The sequence below is a fragment of the Silurus aristotelis genome (assembly GCF_946808225.1).
Source record: "Silurus aristotelis genome assembly, chromosome: 6".
Taxonomy (NCBI): Eukaryota; Metazoa; Chordata; class Actinopteri; order Siluriformes; family Siluridae; genus Silurus; species Silurus aristotelis.
In genome coordinates, this window is record NC_139579.1 from 11564761 (window position 1) to 11585136 (window position 20376).

Consider the following 20376-nt stretch of genomic DNA (forward strand, 5'->3'; position numbering starts at 1 on the left):
TTGCCACGGTCACCTCTGTTTCGCTCATTATAGAAATTAAATGTACAATTATAAGGAATAAACTTATAGGCAATAAATGTACACGTTCCTTTATACAACTTTGTAACTGCTTTATTTGTGTAAAAGTGAATTGGATGCCTGGATTATCGTGTCTATGTGACTCGCATCTCATCCAGGGTACGTTCCTGACTCACGGCCAACGTTCCTCAAATCCACCACGATCCCGACTGAAGATGAACAAAAGAATCTTGCTTTCTATTTTTTTTTTTTTTTTTTGGGGGGGGGGGTCTAGCCATCCCTGTGGACGTCCTCTAAAGTTGCCATCTTGAAGGGGAACAATGCTGGGGATTGAGAGCCGATTCAAAGCCTAGGATAATGGCGGTCCAATCAATGGCGTCTTTGTTCAGGGATCTTCTTCTCCGGAGAAGCCAAATGCACAATGTGCTTGGCATCCATACGGTGGGAAAAAATGTATAGCTGAAGTTTGATTAACACACAACGATTAATAATAATAAAAAAATTATTTTATAATAAGTTAAGCGTTAAAGTCTTTTTTCACACAATTAAGCAAAAATGTACATTCAGGAAGTCTTTAGGATATTAGAAGGATATCAGGCATGTGTGAATGGGTGTGTGTCTTCAAACCCTGTCGCTCGTGTCAATATTTGCGTCTAAGGGCGGAGTGTTGAGGCCACTCCTGTTCACACACACACACACACACACACACACACACACGCCCTGAGAACACGGATATGCCTGCTAGGAAGTCAGACGCATCAACGGATGCGACCACATTCGGTCACAGCGACAGGATTACGAGGCCTGGCTCAAACAAAACAAACAAACAAACAAAAGCGAGACCGCCATGAATATAATCCGCTTTGGTTTTATCGACATTATTTTAGTGTTTTATACTTATTATAACACTGCGATCGGACACACCACATTGTACTTTTTATCCATTTTTAGTTAGATCTGGTGATGAAAACAGTCATAAAGCAGTCGTTTCCTCACCATTCACTCACATTTATGTTTAGGGACCACCATAGTGGCAAGTCATGCAGGACGAAATACTAGAATTAAAACAGATCACATTATGTATAGTCCTAATACCTTATATTTATATATTTTTTTTTCATTCAGTCATTTGTTTCATTCCCCATAATCATTTCCTTTTCAAATATCTTTTATTTGGGTTGGGTTGCCAGGTATACGTTTTTAAAAAATTGCATGCAAGTTTGGAACATCGTCTGGGATCGGGTAAAGGTGCATTAGAAACTTTGGAAAGGGTGAGGAAAGCTTGTGGAGAAGCTCCGCTATCATCCGCATGAGTATACCGATGGGACAAGGCTTTCGAGGAAGAAACTTTAAGTCAAATCAATGGTCTTTGTTTTTTTGTTTTGTTTTTTTATTCACATAAAATTGTCCTCAAGGAATTTGTACCTATTGGTCAAACTGAATCAAAGATTTTACTTGGAAGTTCTTGGTCGCTCAATTTCAACTTAAAGCTTAACAGCATTAATGAAATAACATTCTTTTTATTGGTCATTTTAAAAAAACATCTGGATAATGAACGTCATTTTTACAGCCCCTGGCTTCTAGCAACTTTTTCATATTCCCAAAAAATGTATCCTGATTTATAAGGACACCATTTTTGTAGTGTGGAAAAAAGAGCCACTTCCAGGGATGCTATAAAGAAAGAAAAAAATCTTGCATACACTCACAAGGTTAATTCTAGAACATCGTTCTCTTTCCTTCAGGACACAATTTTGTATTAAACTCATTCGTTTTAATCTTGTGAAGCTGCATTTGATGCACGGAAAACTCGGCTTTATTTTTTAGAACATTTATTAATACACGTAGAAAAAAACCTTTACAGATTTGAGATTCGCTAATAAATGTATATCTTTGTAATGTACAGGAAAACACAAACCTCTAGAATATAAACCAAACCTCATCGATAAAGATTAAAAAAAAAAAAAAAAAAAATTCAGATTTTTACAAATAATTAAAAAAAATGAAAAGAAAACAACAATGAAGTCCCACAAGAGACACAAAGGCCACTGTTTTCACAGAAAACACTAGAGTTGGCCCAAAAAGTGGTTCAGAGCCTCGGGCTCAGTTTAGCACTGGCCTACGAGTGAATACGTGACTTAGCAGGACTCGTCACAGCTTGAGGGGGTGTGACTGCATGGATACACACACACACACACACACACACACACACACACACACACACACACACACACAGAATGAAATGACTAGGAATGAATCATCATAATCGCACACCTGATTGTGGAAGTCTGTCTTTTTTGGACAATTTTTAAACGTTAATAGGGAGCATTATTATGTTAAGCCATACACACTTTTAGTGTGAGTGTGTGTGTGTGTGTATCCAGCTTCATATGAGCCGGGCAGACGTTGAAATTAAAATGAAGAGGTCCTAGAATACCACAGTTCACAGCGGAGAGGCACTGTGTGTAACCTAGAAAAAAAATTATAAAGCGCGTTTTCTCCTCTTTCAATAAAAAGAACAAACAAAACACGGGAACACATTCACACTTCCATGGTTCTGTAGTGCGGAAATTAACTTAATAGTTTCAAAAGAGAAAAAAAAAAAAAGTACCACCAATGCAAATGCGACGCAGTGTAACATGAAAAGGAAGCTGCAACAGTGGTCATCAAAAACAGTGGCACGTTCTTCAGCAGAGTTAAATCAGTGTCCTTCATATGACCACAAAAAAATAAAAAGACCGGATATCTACACATGTGATCTGAACACTGAGTTAGTTTTTTTGTCTTTAGCATATTTACACAGAAAGAGCCTATTTACACACAATCACCAGAGGCTTTAGGTTTCTCTCAGGAATAAAGTCTGTGCGTTTTTCATTTCCGTAGACGCGGACGAGAAGAAATCTTGTCTGTCTTGTCGTCTTTTGATCGGGCAGCTGTAAACACTGACGAGGATTTAGACGGTATAGAAAGGGGGGAAAAAATGTATGCGCTCCACCGCCCTCTAGTGCAAGAAAGCGGTAGGATCGTGACCAGTCTTGAAGAAGGGGCTGCTCTGAGTTCATTAATGCCCGTGCTGGGGGGGTAGAGGAGGACCGTTCACACCCGGGTGATAGAACGCGCAGTTGTTTTCATATCTGCAGTTCCCTTTCATCATGAAATGGCGACACACGGGTCTTTTGGACATGTCTGATGAGAAAGAGGGAAATATAAATATATTATACGTTCAATATAAGTTAAATCAATAACAAAGAAAAAAGAAAATGTAAAGCAGCACATAAATCTTACCACCCATGTTGTTGTGCCCACCGCGTGGTCCTCCTCGTCCTCCCCGGCCTCTGAATCCTTGATCTCCGCCTCTTCCTCTCCCGCGGTGGAAATGGCCACCCCGGTGTGGTCCTCCGCGCATAGAGTCGTCTCCCCAGTAGTTTCCGTTGTCCCCTCCTCTGCCCTGAGGTCCGGGGGGAGGGCCCATCATGCGTGGACCTCCTCCGCCGAACGGGGGGCCGTGCCCGTGAGGAGGGGGAGGGGGGCCAAAATGAGGACCGCCGGGCGGCTTGTTCGGTGGGAATCCGCCGTTCATGGGCATCGGCATGTTCATGTTGTTGTTGTTCATGTTGGGGCCATGGCCGAGCAGACCTGCGTTCACTATTAATAAAACAAACATAATACAAATAAATATGGGGAGTTTTTACTGGGTTTCTGGCAGTCGAATTTAAGGCTTTATAAGACCATAAAAAAGGTTATTTAAATCACACAAATATGTTCCGTAAAATCCGTTTTTGGACTAGTTAAAAAAAAGAACTCAAACACAATGGAAGCAAACAAACAAATAAAACACATCAGGGTTTAATCCTAATCTGCTTACTGGGTGGTGGGTTACCCTGCTGGTTCTGGTTCTGGTTCTGATTCTGCTGCAGAGATCCCAAAAGCTGCTTGATCTTGTCAGAGAAATCGGGCTGCTTAATGAGATCCTCCGCTGACTGATTAGATCCATGAGCACCCTGAAGAAAAAAAACATCACAAACAAATCGATGAATTATCGGCCACCAAAGACAAACAGGCGGATGAGGGGATGTTCGGAAACGCACCATGATGGAGCTGAGGAGTTCTTGGACGTTCATCGCTGGATTGTTGGGAGGTGGAGTGTTGCTCTGTGCTTGAGGGCTGCGACCGCTGTTCATACTGACCATGAGATTAGCAAGGACAGGAGGCAGTTTGGAGCCCTCCTGGGCTGCCTGGGGGGGACACGACGCAGGGATATCGGAGGTTTCCATGTAGCTGTCATCCGTCATCGCACATTCCTGAACCATCAAAGAGACAGAGGGCATTTAGAGTTAAATAATTAATCGGCAAACAAAAGATCTACAAAAAAAAAAAAATCTATTTTTACACAAAAAAGAGGCACAAATTAAAAGGCTTCAATTCAAAGTACCTCATCCAGAGGAATGAGACGTGGTGGCATTGGCTCATAAGACTCTGGGTCTGGCTCATGTGGACTGTCTGGGACACTAAACAAAAAGACGGGGACAAATTTAGACAATAATAATCATTTAAAAAAATAAATCATGAGACGTTTCCACATGAAGGACACTCACCTCTCCTTGTTGAGGAAGATCTCCTGGAGGATGCCCATCTCTCTGTCCCTCTGGGTCATCTTCTCACTGCTGTTGGACCCTGAAGTGACCAGACAACCGGATAGGGTCAGAGGTCTCGGGGGCGTCCAGGGCACCCGCTCTTCCATGGTGTCGTGCGAGAGTCGACGGGCCATCTCGAACGTGTGCCGGTCCATCATCAACTCGCGCTTGGCCGCTTCACCGAAGTCCTTAATCTTATTGACGTTTACTGAGGGAGGAAAGACGCGAGTTATCAGCTGCTTTTATTTGAACTCATGAACTGGGCGAGACGGGCGGAGACGGGGGCAGACGGGCTTACCTCTCTCGGTCTCGTCTAGATCGAAGTAAAAGTATTCCTTGAGCTGCTCTTCTTCAGCCCAGCGAACGCTCTTCTTTTTCTTGCCTTTCTTCGTCAGGCTTTCTTCCTCTCCACGTGGCTCTGAAAGTGCGTTAGGCTTGTCTGTGTGAGAGAAAAGGGGACATTGTTTTTTTTATGGATTAAGTTACAAAAAGACCACCACAATCACTCGGTTACGTTCGGTTACACTCGTTTAGGGTTGTAAAGGCTTTTCAAGACTGGAAGCCTTTAAAGGGAATTAACGAGAAAGACTGGGAATAAACTGGGAATCTAAAACAGGGAAGAATTTCAGTTGAATTTATTGAGGCCACGCCCCCTACCCCCCCCCCCCCCACCATGCATTCTTCCGTAACATAACACACAATTTTTTCAATCCTGCACACAAAATAACAGTACACATACATTTCTCCAGATTTCCAGTTAACTCCCATAAGTTTTCAACTTTGAATATTTCCAAAGTTTCCATGGAAAGTTTCTGGACATTTTCCGCCCCCTTGCAACCCTGTACCCGTTATTAACTGGTAACCTTGTAATAAGCCTCTGTGATGTGAGCATGTTCGGTGAACTTACCGGTGTCCATAGCCTCGGGGTCCTCAGTGGGGACAGGCGTCCCTGGCTGCTCCAGGTCTTGGGGCTCATGTGGAGGAGTGTGAGATGCAGGAGCCTCAGGGGAAGAAGGCTTGGCCTGGGTGCTTGAGTACGACTGTGGCTTGCTTTCAAACGGACATGGCTGTGGAGAAAAATAAATAAATGATAAAGGTAGTAAAATACATGAAATTCTGCAGTTTAATTTGATTTCGCTTAAAAAAATAAAAAAATATTTTTTTTTTTACAAAAAAAACAAAGAAGGAAACATGATTCTACCTTGTTTGAGGTAGGCGAGGCCGCCTTAGGTTTCTTTTTCTTGATCTTGATTCCAGGCACAGGAGCAGAATTGAGGGCGTCCAAAAAGCCCAGACTCTCCATAGCTAACAGAAGAGACAAAACCAGTTAAACAGGTTATAATAACTATAATAGAGCGTGCATGAGATGCCATGAAGGTATGCTTACGTTGTGGAGGAATAAGCTTGACTTTGATTTCTTTGGCTGAATTGGGGGTGATGTTGAGAGGCTTGTACTTTTTCTCCACAGGCGGCGCGTCTGATGCAGCAGAACTGGACGGGGCGACAGAACAAGCGATTACAATTTTACCCATATCACCAGCAGGGGGCAGCAGATGTAACATGTTGACATGTAAGGAATGTAAATGCAGGGCAGAAAACTTACCACGGCCTCTTAAGGACAGCAGGTTTAATGTTGTATTTGTCCCCAAGCTGGGGGACTACAGGGACTTTTTTCGTAGGGACGGGTGTTGGAGTCTCTACTTCCAAACCTGTTTGATACAAGATACACAAATTAAATAACAAACTTTAGAACATCACAAAAGCAGAAAAAAAAAAAGCATATTAAACGAATGCAAAAAAAATAAAAAAGCCGGGATACAGACCTGTGGAGCGGATCTTCGCGTGACTGGGTGCATGCGCCTTTGGTTTTTCTCGTTTCCTCTCCTCTTCTGTCACTTTCTCGCTAGTCTTTACCTCAGGACGCACTTTGATATCCTCCTTCTTTCGTTTTTTGTCTGAAAAACATTAACGATGAACATTGGAGGATCCCATAAAGGAAAATACGCTCATATATTATGACACAATGTTTGAAAATGAAAGGTGATGGGGTGTTGAAATCCCCACCATGGATGAGATGAAGGAAGTGGAAGGCTGCGTTACCGTTGGGCGAGGCGCCGCTGGCGACGCTCTGAGATCGGATTATGGCCATCCAACCGTCGACGAGTACCAAGGCGAGCTTTTTCAAATCTGCAAAGAACAAACCCGACGGTTAGAACTGTGCAAACGAGGAAAAAACCTCCACAGAGTGGATTGTGGGACTGGGAATTGTTACACTCTTACCTTCAGTCTCTCCGCTCTTGCTCAGATGCTTGACCAGCTTTGCTGTGTTGTTCTAGGATGAGGATAAAAACATTGATTAGAAAATACTTCAAAATGCGTTCATGTAATTAGAAGTGGCAGGAGCTTAAAATAAAGTGCTACCTGTTTGAGATGGTCCACCGTGAGAGGCAATTTTTGCAGAGTAAGCAGAATAAGCTGTAACATCGGGGTATTGGTGGTGGTCTTGGCATAAGTCAACCAAGAATTCAGCAACTTGTAGCCACCAACACGGATAAATCTGTGAAGCAATAAAAATTTAGTTTCACTCGTTTAGAGTAAAAAAATTTAGCTATGCATACACGTGTAAAAATAGACATACATACCGATTAAGGATGTCATGTGACTTGGTCTGCAGTAGGATATTCAGATACATGCACCTGCTGACCATTTTATGGGAGGCCTTCATGAGACTGCACACAAAAAAAAAAACGGAGCAATCGTGAGTTTGGCAAATTTGGCCTTTTTCAATCCAACCACCTGCATGTCCCTAAACCTCCTTCTTGGGCTTCAGCTCTCCCCCCCATACTCATCATTCTTCTCACCAAACCAAAACATCCCCTCTACTCAACTCAATCCTAATCCAGTCCATCCTTGTTCCTTGAAGCATAATCAACTCTGCCTCCTGTCTCTAAACCCTAAAACATAGCAGGTCTCACCACAGCCTTTCACTCTTACACATTCCCTTCTATCATAAATCAAATGGGGATAACCGATTTTAAAACAAATAAATAAATATACTTGTTCAAGTCTCACCTGAATACTTTGGGAACGCCCTCCAGGCTTCTGAGCTCGCCATCCTTCCCCAATAGGTTCTCCACTCCTTTCAGCACCTCCCTGGGGTCCACTGGGCAAACTGCCATTGCAGCCTACACACAGGCAGAGCGAGAGAGAGAGAGAGAGAGAGAGAGAGAGAGAGACAAAGAGAGGGCGAGAGAATAAGTGGCACTTGTGCAGTGACTGAAGCTACACAATAGCTGTTACTGTTGAGTAGAAGCGTAATAAGTGAATCACTTGGCCTTAACCCTGAAGATTGGAAGATGATTTAGAGAGCTCATTGGAACACAACATACTACGCACAAGGCCTGAAATCGACTTTGCATGCTCTGCTACAAACTATAACCACAGAGATGCCCAATATAATGATACTGCCTATCAGGAACTTCCAGTCGGCTGGCGTTCTCGTTCCATCGGACCACAAACGCATAGTTTTAAACCTGGTCGAGATGCAAGGAGCTGACTGCTGAGCTTGACTGTACGGTTGCATCACAGCAACAGACCTCAGGCCAAAGTCAATCTCTGATCTAGCAGACACCGCAACGAGGAAACGCTGATGGGACAAGCTGGGTCATGTGGCCGAAAATCGGCATGACACTTTCCATAAGGTGGTTCGTGAATTTGACTGCTCGAAAATGAAAGTGCTGGCATTTGAATGTAAAAAAAAGGCGCGCAAAAAAGACACACAAAAGCTCCGAGCAACACTGGGTTTGTTTTGGACAATTACAAAAAACAAAAAACAGAATAGTCCATTTGAAAGTCAAGCAAATTGTGTGAAATGGAGAAAACAGAGGTGTAATGAACATCACAAACAAAATGACTGCACTAAAATGACACGGCTTTATATATATATATATATATATATATATATATATATATATATATATATATATATATATATATATATATATATGATTAAAATATACTTGCATATAATTAAAACTGCATGTTCTAGGCCTTCGAGGGAGGTAGTGTCTAATACAAAACCCTTGTGTTATTATTGTTCATAACATGCTAACATATTCATTGGGGTACAAACTTTGCCTGTGTATTATTACATCCTTCCTCCAACATGTGACCCACCTGCTCTCCTTATCATGAGGGTGTATGTAAATATTTGAAAGCAAAAACAGACATGATTCCTGACATGATTATTTTTCTGAGCCTATAAAAGAATTAGAAATAAAATCTTATTTGCGAATTTATTTCATTGCATTTCGGTTACAGAAGAGTTAAGAAAATGACATGTACTCAAAATAAAAAATGCTTGGAGGAGAATGTAGAAAAAAAAGAAGAAGCTAAAAACACTGAACAACAGTTTTATTGTTAGTCAGCTGATTTTACTGGACCTGTGATTACTGTGATGCTCATTGAGAGTCACTTCGATTGCACAGATAAACTTAGAATACTTGAGTTCTGATCTCTTTCAAGAAGCTTTTGGGGAAAATGTATCATGTTTGGTTGGAAAAAAATACAAGTCAAAAAGAGAACTGAAATGGAAATTAGTCACACACAGTGCATTAGTCATTAAGTGTAAAATACACACTGTTTCTGAAGTAAGTAGAAATAAAAACTGGTTAAGGTAATCGTATAACGCTTTCTATATTACTACACTTGTATAAAAAAAAAATTAAATTGTAATGTGTGTTTGTGTGTGTGTGTATACACACACACACACACCTTAATTAGAGACTCATCATATACATTCATTTACATACATAATGTTTTTAAGTAAAACACTTCATGGATTTCAATGTAACAGCTGCATTATGATCAAGACTGTAAAAAAAATTTATCTATATACTACAGTGATGCCAAGTAGTCAAAATTGTTGATTAATCAATCAATGGAGGTGACTGATGATGTTTACAAGTAGATGAAACAATGAAATGATTCCTTTTACTTACGGACACTTAAAATTATATGTGAATAAAAAGAAAAAAGGGAGAAAAAAGACCACCAAAACGTTACTAATCATTAAAAAACATTTTATAAAACGTGTATGAGTAATAAAGTATTTGCAAATATATATAAATATATAAAACATATCAATAAAACAAAACTGTCTATATGAGAAAATCATGCCTGTTTTTTTTTTTTTTTTCTTGGGGGAAGCAGTCGAATAGGCGGGGCGTTGGGCGGAGCAATCGCGCTCTAGCACCGCCCACTCCGCGTTGTCAGGCTTTAAGAGTCTCCTTCGGCCGTTCAGTGCAAAGCAGAACCCAAAGATTTCCGAACAACACACACACTTACTTTTTTTTCTTTCTTTTCTTACACTGCACAATACAAAAACTACACCGGGCTCCATATTAGACAACGACAAAAGGTCTTATATATAAATAAAAACCTATGAGGTAAAGATCAGTATTAAACTTTAGCATGCAATTAAACACGTGTGTGCTCTAATAATGAATGTATACTATTTTTTTTTTCCGAGTGGCATAAAGGGATTTAAAAAATAATAAGTACATGAGGAAAATCATGTTGTGTCTTACCCGGAAAAGTGTTGTTGGAGTTTAATTTTTCAGTATCGACCTCCGTTACACGGTACAATACACACTCCTGAAAATGTCACAACTGTTACACAGAGTAAACAAAGCCGGCACGTACTAACAGCTAAACGACGGGGCCTGAGAATAGAAAGTTTTCATGACTGTAGATTTTGTGGTAATGGCAACCCATTACAGTATATCACAGAAGCTAAATGAAGGAATGAAAAGAGAAAGTTATGAGGATCGCTATAATCGCTGATTACCACAAATAGGGCTGATCTATAATTTAGGTCATTTCTAATAGTATAATAAGGATTAAAAAATATATATAGAACATCCAGTAAGAAATCTGCGTGGCATTTAAAAAATAAACCACGTTGTGTTTAAAATGCCTATAAAATTATATATATATATATATATATATATATATATATATATATATATATATATATATATATACACACATATATATAAATTTATATAGCTGTGTACATATATAAATATATATACACACATTATATATATAAATATATATGAAGCCCTGCTGAGGACCTCGCCATGTGTCTGGGTGAAGCCCCGCCCCCTTTATTCCTTTAACCCTTCGTGGAGAAGGAGCGCATGGGCGCCATCTTGAATTCAACAAACAAACCTTTTCAAGAGGTCCTATTTATAATTAATTCGCCCGGAACTCATTTACACTCGCGAGAAAATCCTGAATTAGACAAAAAGGACTACTCCGTGAATCGATTCTGTATTTTAAAAACCCAAACAAAAAACACCCTCCAAGGACCCGAACGCGAGCTGCCGCCATTATGCCACACAAAAAAACGACAACCTGTCCGCCATTTTTAAAGCAAAACTGACAAAAGAAAAGGGGATTAAAACAAAACAAAAAACCTCGTCATTCCGCAGCTAAAATTTTCCTAAACCGTATATTTATATGGTTTATTTGACCCGTAGCTACAAAAAAAAAGAACCAAGCCAAAATAATCACATCAATTTATACATCCATAGGCGTCACCGTGTGCAATCTTTATGGGCAGATTGCGCTGAAGTGTCCCAAAGAGCTCTCTGTCCCTGTTTTTCAACAAAATTTTGGACCCCATCCTGCTGTATGCTGCGGCAATCTTTATGAACAGATTGCTTATGAGAAGCGATCGCTAGCTTTACATTTATTATATATTATGAATTAAGAGTATAAATCCGTCTCACACACACAAAGAGAAGCAGGGCGTTTGCTGCCTTTGCGGTGTGAGCTCATCCGCTAACCAGCTAACTTCCCTCGCTTGTAATCATTAAGACATGTAAAACCGGTTAATTTCGATTCAAATCGGTTTGAAAGGAAACACTTACTATTTATAATTCTCCTCTGCGTCTCGGGTACCTAATTTTTTTTTTTTTGTGCTTAAGAGCAATTTTTTCTTTAAAAGACAGTTCAAACTGTCATCATTATTTGACTGAAAATGACTTTTGGATGGGGAAATGATGTGGCTAGAATGCTAGCTTTTTCCTTCTTGAATAAATCTGGAGCAAAAAAAATTGAAAAAAAGTCAAATGTCCGTTAATCGAGTAGAGAAAAACATTTTTTTAGGGGATTTTTTGGTCTTGGAAAAAAAAAATCCTCGACGTCAAGAGCTTCAATGGAGAGTCGCTTGATACCTGAAACAAAGCACAAAGAACAAACGTCGATTAAAAAAACAAACATTATGTTAGAAATGGGGTGATGTTTAGAAAAAAAGGGGGAAAAAACTCAAATATTAAAGTTGAAATAAAACTAATCCCGTGGATATTTATAAATATATATATATATATATATTTAAAAAAAATTGTAGTCGCATTCTCCAACTTCGACACTTACCTCAGACAAGTCCAGGAATGAACGAGAAGGGTGGGAACGGGTTTTATATACCGATGACGTCATCGGGCTTTTGGCGCATGCGCCACAACTCTCGGGCCGAAGTGAGCATGCGCCAAAAAGCCCCATGACGCTTCAAACGGACGACCTTTTGTTCGTCAAGGACATTTGTCCTCCTCCCCCCCATCATGGCCCCCGTTCCTTTATATAACAGGAAAACAACAGAGGGAAATACATACAAAGAGCAAGAGAACAGAATCAGTATACTTTTATCTGAGTTCACTTTTAGTACTCGTCACTTTTAACATTGGGCACTGTTTCAAAGCTGCTTTGCAAATGTAACTAAATTACGAATATTCATTACTATTATAAATCAGTCCATATAAGTTTATCTCTATTGAGTACGACAGTGGCAAACAAAAATGTCTTAAACTGGTATGAGGAAAGAACCTTGAGAGGAACCGGGAGTCATCATCCAAAACACTGAATATCCAATCATTACAGTTCCATCATTGTTAAAGTTATCAAGTGTTACCTGATCAATGCTTGAATGCAAAAGCAGTTCACAGTTTCTTGTATTCCTCAGACATTGTAACCGCCTGTACAAATCAGTCTTCATGGTTCTTGTGTTGCTCAGTAAATTTAAGGATAAGTGGTACCACAGGAAGATGTTTAAGAAGATTAGGGAGGGATGGGGTAACAGGGAGAGAGAGAGAACACCAGTAGGTATACTCATTGTTCCCTTAAAGTTAGAACACTATGCAGTATGGGATTAATATGACACCATAACTATACCCTGAGTTAAATGATTAAAGTGTGATTTCTAATAGAATCAGTATATCTAAGACACAAATGATGATTGCAATATATACAATTACGCACAAACAATATACGCACACATTCGGAAAAATGCCAAGCGAGAGAGTGGGTAAGAGTCTGATGGTCTCTGATATTGTAACGAAGGCTATGGCTGTACCAGTAATTACTGGCTTGGAATATATACACATATAACGTTTTTCACGTATCTGTAATCTTACTGAAGTATTTCCATTTGGGGAGACTTTAACCCGATTACATTTGAAAGTCAAATATTGAACTTTTTTCTCAGCTATATTTTGCGAAATCAGTCGTTCCTTTTTATTTATGAGTGGATAAAAACTTAACTGGTCAAACATGCAGCAAGCCACCAATCAGCATCAGGTGTCTTGGTGGTATCTACTTATAACAAACATGCAGTTCAGCATAAGTTCAACAGCAAGCAGAACATTTCGAGAGGAATAAATGATGGAAGAAATTCTAACTTGCCACAACATCCATGGCCTTATTTCTAAGAATTAAATGGTGTTGAAGTATGGAATGGAAGCCATGTTGGTTCAGTATTCCTTTCACCCTGACTGGGAAAGCCATACCATGATCTATTTGCTCTCGGGGGGAGTGGTAGCTCAGTGGCTAAGGTGTGGGTTACTGAAAACCATGTTACTTTAACAAAATTTCATTCTTACAAATAAGGCCATGGATGTTGCGGCAAGGTGAGCAGCCACTCACACTCTCCACCTCTGAATTGTGTGCTACCCTGGGCAGTGTGAATGCACAGAAAGCAGCCGGCCCTGATGGCATCCCTGGCCGTGTATTTAGAGCATACGTGGAGCAGCTGGCTGAGGTCTTAACGAACATTTACATTTACATTTACATTTGCGGCATTTAGCAGACGCCCTTATCCAGAGCGACGTACAAAAGTGCTTTAAATCTCTAGTAATGAATAAATCTACACTGGTACGCAAGATTACAAACTTAATATATATAACTCGAATTCTACAAAATTGGAAAGTGCTCATTTAGGTATTTCAGGAAGAGGTAGGTCTTCAGTCGTCGCTTGAAGATAATCAGGGACTCTGCTGTACGGACATTTGGGGAAGTTCATTCCACCACCTCGGTGCCAGAACAGAGAAGAGCCTTGAAGTGTACTTACCTCTCATTCTGAGAGAAGGTGGTACCAGTCGAGCAGTGCTGGAGGATCTCAGACAGCGTGGTGCAGTGCGAGATGTGATTAGGTCACTGAGGTAAGATGGTGCTGGTCCATTTTTGGCCTTGTAGGCAAGCATCAGCCTTTTGAATCTAAAACGTGCAGCTACTGGAAGCCAGTGAAGGGAGCACAGCAGTGGGGTGGTGTGGGAAAACTTGGGCTGATTGAACACAAGTCGTGCAGCTGCGTTTTGGATCATTTGCAGTGGACGAATAGCGTTCAGGGGAAGACGTGCCAGCAGAGAGCTGCAGTAGTCAAGTCTTGAAATGACAAGAGACTGAACAAGCACCTGGGCAGCCTGTATGGACAGAAATCGTTGAATCCTTCGGATGTTATAGAAAAGAAATCGACAAGAACGAGCAACATTAGCGACATGTGGGAAGAAAGACAGTTCATTGTCCATAGTTACCCCGAGGTTATGAGCAGTGGCTAAAGGGGAGAGCAGATAGTCATGAAGTGTTATTTGGAGATCTTGACCTGGAGATGAATCACCTGGAATGACCAGCAGTTCTGTTTTGCTGAGGTTGAGTTTTAGTTGGTGAGCACTCATCCATGAAGATATGTCTGACAAGCATCTTCAATCCGTCCTGGATCCAAGCAACTGTCCCAAACTGCATTAAGTCTGCTACCATCGTGCCAGTGCCAAAACACTCCGCTGCTACAGAACTGGGTGTCTTTCGTCCAGTCGCACTCATTCCTGTTATCACAAAGTGCTTCGAAAAGACTGGTCCTCACCCACCTCAAAGCCTGTCTGCCACCAACTCTGGATCCATACCAATTTGCCTTTCGCCCGAGTAGTACGTCATTTCCACGGTACTTAATTCTGTCCTGACCCACCTCGACAACCCGACACTTATGCCAGGATGTTGTTTGTTGATTTCAGCTCAGCCTTTAAAACTGTTAGCCCCTCCAAGCTAATCTTGAAGCTGAAACAGCTTGACATCAGCACACATCTCTTCAACTGGCCTCTGGACTTCCTTACGAACAGACCACATTCTGTCCGACTCAACTCCATCACCTCCTCCGGTCTCACCCTCAGCATTGGGGTTCCTCAGGGATGTGTATTGTCTCCTCTTCTATATTCCCTTTTCACCATGACTGCGTACCTGCCTATGCCTTAAACAGCATCGTTAAGTTTGCAGATGACAGAGGTAAAGATGTGAGGTCTTGTGGCAAAAATGATAATAGGAACATTATAGCCATAATAAATCATGGTACATTGGATACATTTAATGCAAAGAAAAAAAACGTTTGTACTTTTACTGGAGTAATATTTTACTTAATGTATCTCGATTTTCACTTAAGTATACGGTTTGTGTATTTTGTCCACACTGCAGATGTGAGAAGTGTTAATATGGTGTTTTTAATATTTTACATAGTGTCTGTTAAATTGGCATACCCACAGTTCAACGATTAAAGTATGATAAATACTAAAATAAGTAAATCTAAGACACAAGTGATGATTACAATGATTACAAATTGTTGGATGGTTCATAATAATACTGTGTGCCATATGCATTTTTATTTGAAATAATGTAACAGGATGTAGCAAGAAATAAACTCAATAATGGTCGCAGTTAAAAAAAAAAAAAAGGTTTAACAAATAACAAATTGAGTATTATATGCAGGTGCATCTCAATAAATTAGAAAATCAATAAAAAGTTGATTTATTTTAGTGATTCAATACAAAAAGTCATAACAAATGCGAGTACATATACAGTAAATGAACATAATTTCCAGAAGGCCAATAATTCACTAAAAATGATTTTATTTTATTGGTCTTATAAGTATAAAAATTTTTTGAGATTGTGAATTGGTGGGTTTTGGTCAAATGTGAGCCAAAATCATCAACATTAAAATAAATAAACACTTTAAATATAGCAGTTTGTGTGTAAATCTTTTTGAATATACAAGTTTAATTTCTTTGTTTCGAATTACTAAAATAAATGAACTTTTAATGATATTCTAATTTATCGATATGCACCTGCAGTTTGTTGAACAAGGTAGATAGATAGATAGATAGATAGATAGATAGATAGATAGATAGATAGATAGATAGATATAATTATTTTTAAGAAAAATAAAAAGGGTTAACAATTCAAAACTTTTTTTATTCTATAAGAAAAAATCTACAATAACAGTAGTATCAGTATATATATATATATATACTGTTACTACTGTTATTGTATATATTTGTATATATATATTTGTGTTACCATGTGCGCGCGTGCGCGTTACTTCCTGTGTTCAACTTCCGGCTCGTTTAAAGACAAAATGGCGGCGTCCTTGCAGAGCATCGTGAGAGCGGCTTGTCGTGTTTCTCCTGCTGTTTTGCAAAGAACTCATCGAGCTCAGGTTCGTCTTTTGTTAGAGAAAAAATGGTTGCAACACGTAAATCAAGCTTTGTGTAGCGGTTGTAATGTTGATCCAGTTGTGAAAAACAGTCTACAGACACTGACAGCTGGGACAATTACACAATGTCTTACATATATATTCTTTTTTCCCCTTTCCAGACAATACACAATGGAGTTAGGGTCCTGTTTGTTAGTCCGGTCTTGAGACACTTTTCTAATTCTGCTCATTTGGCATGTGATGGAGTTGGTGCTCGAGCATCTGAGGCTTTAGAGTCCAAGTCACGTTACAAAGAAATCCCATGGGAATACCTGGAAAGTGAAGGTACAGAGGAACCTGGTGTTTTGGTAACACAGTGTGTACGTTTTCAGTTTGAACAACTTTCTCACTTTTTTCTCACTTCAGAGTACATTGAACGCTATGGATCCCGACTTGTTTGGTCAGACTACAGAAGGAACCATAAAGGTGGAATACCTCCCCAGAAGACCAGGAAAACCTGCATAGTACGCACTTTAATGCACTCTGAGCTCCAGTAACGTTGCACCAAAAGAAAGGCTTTAAGGAAGCACTGAAGTCTGTTTGCACTCATTCACCACCATTATCTTCTTATTGAGTCTGCGCTTTGGGGTTTCCACTTTTATTGTTGTGTTCCATCCATCCTTCCATCCATCCACCCATCTGCACTTTACACGTCATCCATCCATCGGCAAATTACACATCCATCCAAAATTCATCCATCCATCCATCCATCCGCAATTTACACATCCATCCGCAATTCACAGGTCCGTCCGTCCGTCCATTTGCAATTCGCACATCTGTAAAATCAACTTAAACACATTTATAGTCATCATATAAAAGTGTTTATTCCAGCATCCTAATTAAAGTTTACTCTGTACAGAGACAAAACTATAACTTAGTGCAAAAGAACAGGCAGATATCGCTGCTAAGCCCTCAAAAATTTTAGTCACTGACTTTCCACGCAAGCTAATAATAAACCCCATAATCGGAGTGGACTGATCTAAATGTAACGGAACCAGTGCTATTAAATCAACCCGGTTATAAACGAAAGACAAATTGATTAACTTCCGGTCGGAATCCTGACGCGACCGGATTGTATATTTAAGACGCCGTATCGGTAATAAAGTAAAGTAAAATAAAGTAATAAAAGTAAAGCGCATCTACTATCAATGATATATAAATAAATCGTGTTTAAAAAAAAAAATGTTTATACCTATGCAAATATGCAAATTTCTATTTAAATATGCATAATTTATAACTTCGCCTTGATCTACATTCGTGAGCATGATGAGGTTGATAAAGTTCGCCCAGGGTGAGATGCGACTGGGAGAGTGTGTGTGCCAGAGAGAGAAGGAGGCGTGTCTCCTTTATAGACGCTTTGTAAAACTTTCCTTTTATTCAATTTGTTAATAGAGACTTAAATTGACACTACAATTTTTTTTTTCCTTTGATGTTGCCACAGCGAGGGGAGAAGATTTGCGGCAACCCCTGTCCAATCTGCCGGGATCCGAATATAATCATCCACTATCAGGTTTGTACATCGGACATGTGTTGTTATTTTTGCTTTTTGATTTTATACACTTTAAAAAAAAAAAAACGGTTACAAATTTAATCCATGTCTTTGTAGAATGTGAAGCTGTTGCAGCAGTTTATTAGCCCTCACACAGGCATGTTGTACGATTCCACTAGGACCGGTGAGCTCACAGGCGCCTCTTATTACAATCGCATTCCTTTGCAAATCAAGTCATCATTTTATTGATTTGTTGATTTTCCTTCAGGCGTATGCAGGAAGCAACAAAAACAACTCGCCATTGCAATCGAGACGGCAAGAGACCACGGTGAGACACACTTTGACTCGTTTCTATTGTCCACCTTTTTTAGTTTTATTGAATATCATAGATTTAAGCAGCTTTTACACTCTCTACTTAATAACATTTTTGATTCAGGATGTTTTACTCCACTGTATTTAAATTGACGAGCGTTATTTATTCCATTTCATGTGAAAGTTAGATGGTCATCAAGGCTCAGCGCTCAGAATTAGGAGTTTTTTTGTGTTTTCACAATTTGTTTTGATGATTGAGGTAAAAAAAAAAATTATATATATAACTATTCCACAGAAATATATACAATAATAAATACAAAAAAGTGGATTCTAACGTGTTTTTTTTAAAAAAATTTATTGAATGTTTTTATTATATTTATTTGCACCACTTTTCTGCTCTCATTTTATAATGGCATTTTAGTGCCACCTAAAATAAAAAAACATCATCAAACAGACAATTTCCGATATAATTGACACTGCACAAAAAGGGCGATTTCCTCAATGAATGTCTGATCTTTTTAAATTTATTTATTTTTTCTCCCAGAATAAATTGTTTCCTACAGAACCACTGCAGTGTCTGGTTTTAACCTTAACCAAAGATATGTTTTAACCAAATCCTCCACATCCATTTTATGCAAAACAGCGAAACATTCCTCACAAAAAAAATAAAAAATAAATTATATATATAAATAAATTAATTATTCTTATGGTTCTACGACTTTATTCTCGTAATCTGAGACTGAAAATTTTTTTTTTAAGGTGCCACTAAAATGCCTTCGCACATTTCGGACCAAAAAGCAGCTCGAATAAATTCCACTTTGAGAACCAGCTTAGAGGTTGAAAAAAGAAAAAAAAAAAACACGCCTCAGAAACTGAGAGAAGCATCAATTCCCTCAGCTGCAAATATTTGCTTTTACTTTATCTAAATGATTTAATTGTATTTGTCCATTGAATATTGATTGCTCTTCTACTTTGACATGAAACTGTAATTTTGTTAGAATAAATAGAAGATCCCTTTCCGAGCGATTGCGTTACTTGTTTGATCTTGGTTTCATTTTGGCGGGTTGAAGAGCCTGTTGTGTTGAGGTGTACATGAAATAAAACCATCAAATTTGTATTTATTTTTATCTTCGAGCCTACGTTCAATAATCAAGTAATGTTCAAATCAGATACGCGAACACTTTTATGCAAGTTATTTTTTACCTCTGATTTTCTCTCTAGGTTTGATCCCCACCCAGTTACCTTTTGTTGACTTTTCCGGAGAGGACTTCTCGAATTCCCATTTAGCAGTGGGACGTACCCCCGTGCCACCGGGTTACTCTCACGGCGAAACTTGGTACGCGTGGTATGGCGCTGTGGAGCCCGATGAACGTGAGCTGGCCCGAGTGAAAAAGCTCTACAAACCTTACCTGAAATAGAGATGTTTCCTCAGTGGTCCATGCTGGGTGGGGGTGACCTGATCACTACAACTTATTCCAGATGGTTTGCGTATACAGTACAGCATTTTGGATGCAGTAATATAGTGGTATACATAGTTACACCCAGTAATACAGGATGACGCAGGGACATTTTGGAACTAGGACCCTACCTGGGGGGTCGGCAAGTGTTTAAAAGCAGGATGAATTGGTTTCAAACCCATTGCCGTTACCTATAATGGAGCGGTTCGCTGTAAAGGCTTTTAGAAGAGTGCTGCTCAAAGGGAATATGTCATTACCAGGAAGGATGTTCTAATACCAGTCCTCATGTTGGCAGCTCGAACTGCCTCGATATTCTCTGGCGTTTGGGCCATTCAACACGACCTGGGGATTTAAGGTCAAACCTGTTTTCTCGAAATTAGCATCATGCAGAAGGATTAAGGACCTTGCTGAAGGGCCCACCAGTCCACCCACTGTTGGGCCCTTCAGCAAGGCCCTTAATCCTTCTGCTCCCGGGGTGCTGGATAACGGCAGCTTAGTTTTTCTTAATAAACTGGGATGTGCAAAGAAAGAATTTCAACATGCTGTAGTGTATATGTGACCAAGCTGCTCTATTGTGTTTAAAAACTGGGCAATTCTGGATGCTTGTTGCTGTGA

The 20376-nt window shown here is 39.6% G+C and overlaps 2 protein-coding genes across 5 annotated transcripts; one reads left to right on the forward strand and one right to left on the reverse strand.

The window, feature by feature from the left end:
• Nucleotides 1-1830: 1830 nt before the first annotated feature.
• ppp1r10 (protein phosphatase 1, regulatory subunit 10) lies at nt 1831-12155 on the reverse strand. 3 transcript variants are annotated; one of them, XR_014533935.1, is made up of 20 exons: nt 12093-12155; nt 11588-11893; nt 7722-7834; nt 7292-7378; nt 7071-7206; nt 6930-6981; nt 6714-6836; nt 6473-6604; nt 6253-6358; nt 6037-6140; nt 5851-5954; nt 5557-5716; nt 4948-5088; nt 4611-4857; nt 4448-4523; nt 4104-4316; nt 3881-4016; nt 3301-3660; nt 2220-3201; nt 1831-2187 (listed from the first exon to the last, which is right to left on the reverse strand). XR_014533935.1 is itself a non-coding variant. In XM_083543274.1 (19 exons), the coding sequence occupies exons 3-19, from the start codon at nt 7826-7828 to the stop codon at nt 3077-3079; spliced, it is 2409 nt and encodes an 802-aa protein (XP_083399400.1). In that variant the 5' UTR covers nt 7829-7834; nt 11588-11893; nt 12093-12155; the 3' UTR covers nt 1831-3076. The 3 variants fall into 3 exon arrangements, 2 of the variants coding, with proteins under 2 accessions (XP_083399400.1, XP_083399401.1); XM_083543274.1 differs by having other exon boundaries at nt 1831-3201; XM_083543275.1 differs by having other exon boundaries at nt 1831-3201; nt 6750-6836; nt 12093-12154.
• A 4186-nt stretch (nt 12156-16341) lies between these two features.
• Nucleotides 16342-20142, forward strand: mrps18b (mitochondrial ribosomal protein S18B). 2 transcript variants are annotated; one of them, XR_014533985.1, is made up of 8 exons: nt 16342-16467; nt 16626-16788; nt 16870-16967; nt 17945-18013; nt 18110-18176; nt 18261-18320; nt 19526-19947; nt 19987-20142. XR_014533985.1 is itself a non-coding variant. In XM_083543536.1 (7 exons), exons 1-7 carry the CDS (start codon nt 16387-16389, stop codon nt 19720-19722), a joined length of 735 nt encoding a protein of 244 aa, XP_083399662.1. In that variant the 5' UTR covers nt 16342-16386; the 3' UTR covers nt 19723-19987. The 2 variants fall into 2 exon arrangements, 1 of the variants encoding a protein (XP_083399662.1); XM_083543536.1 differs by having other exon boundaries at nt 19526-19987.
• Nucleotides 20143-20376: the final 234 nt, after the last annotated feature.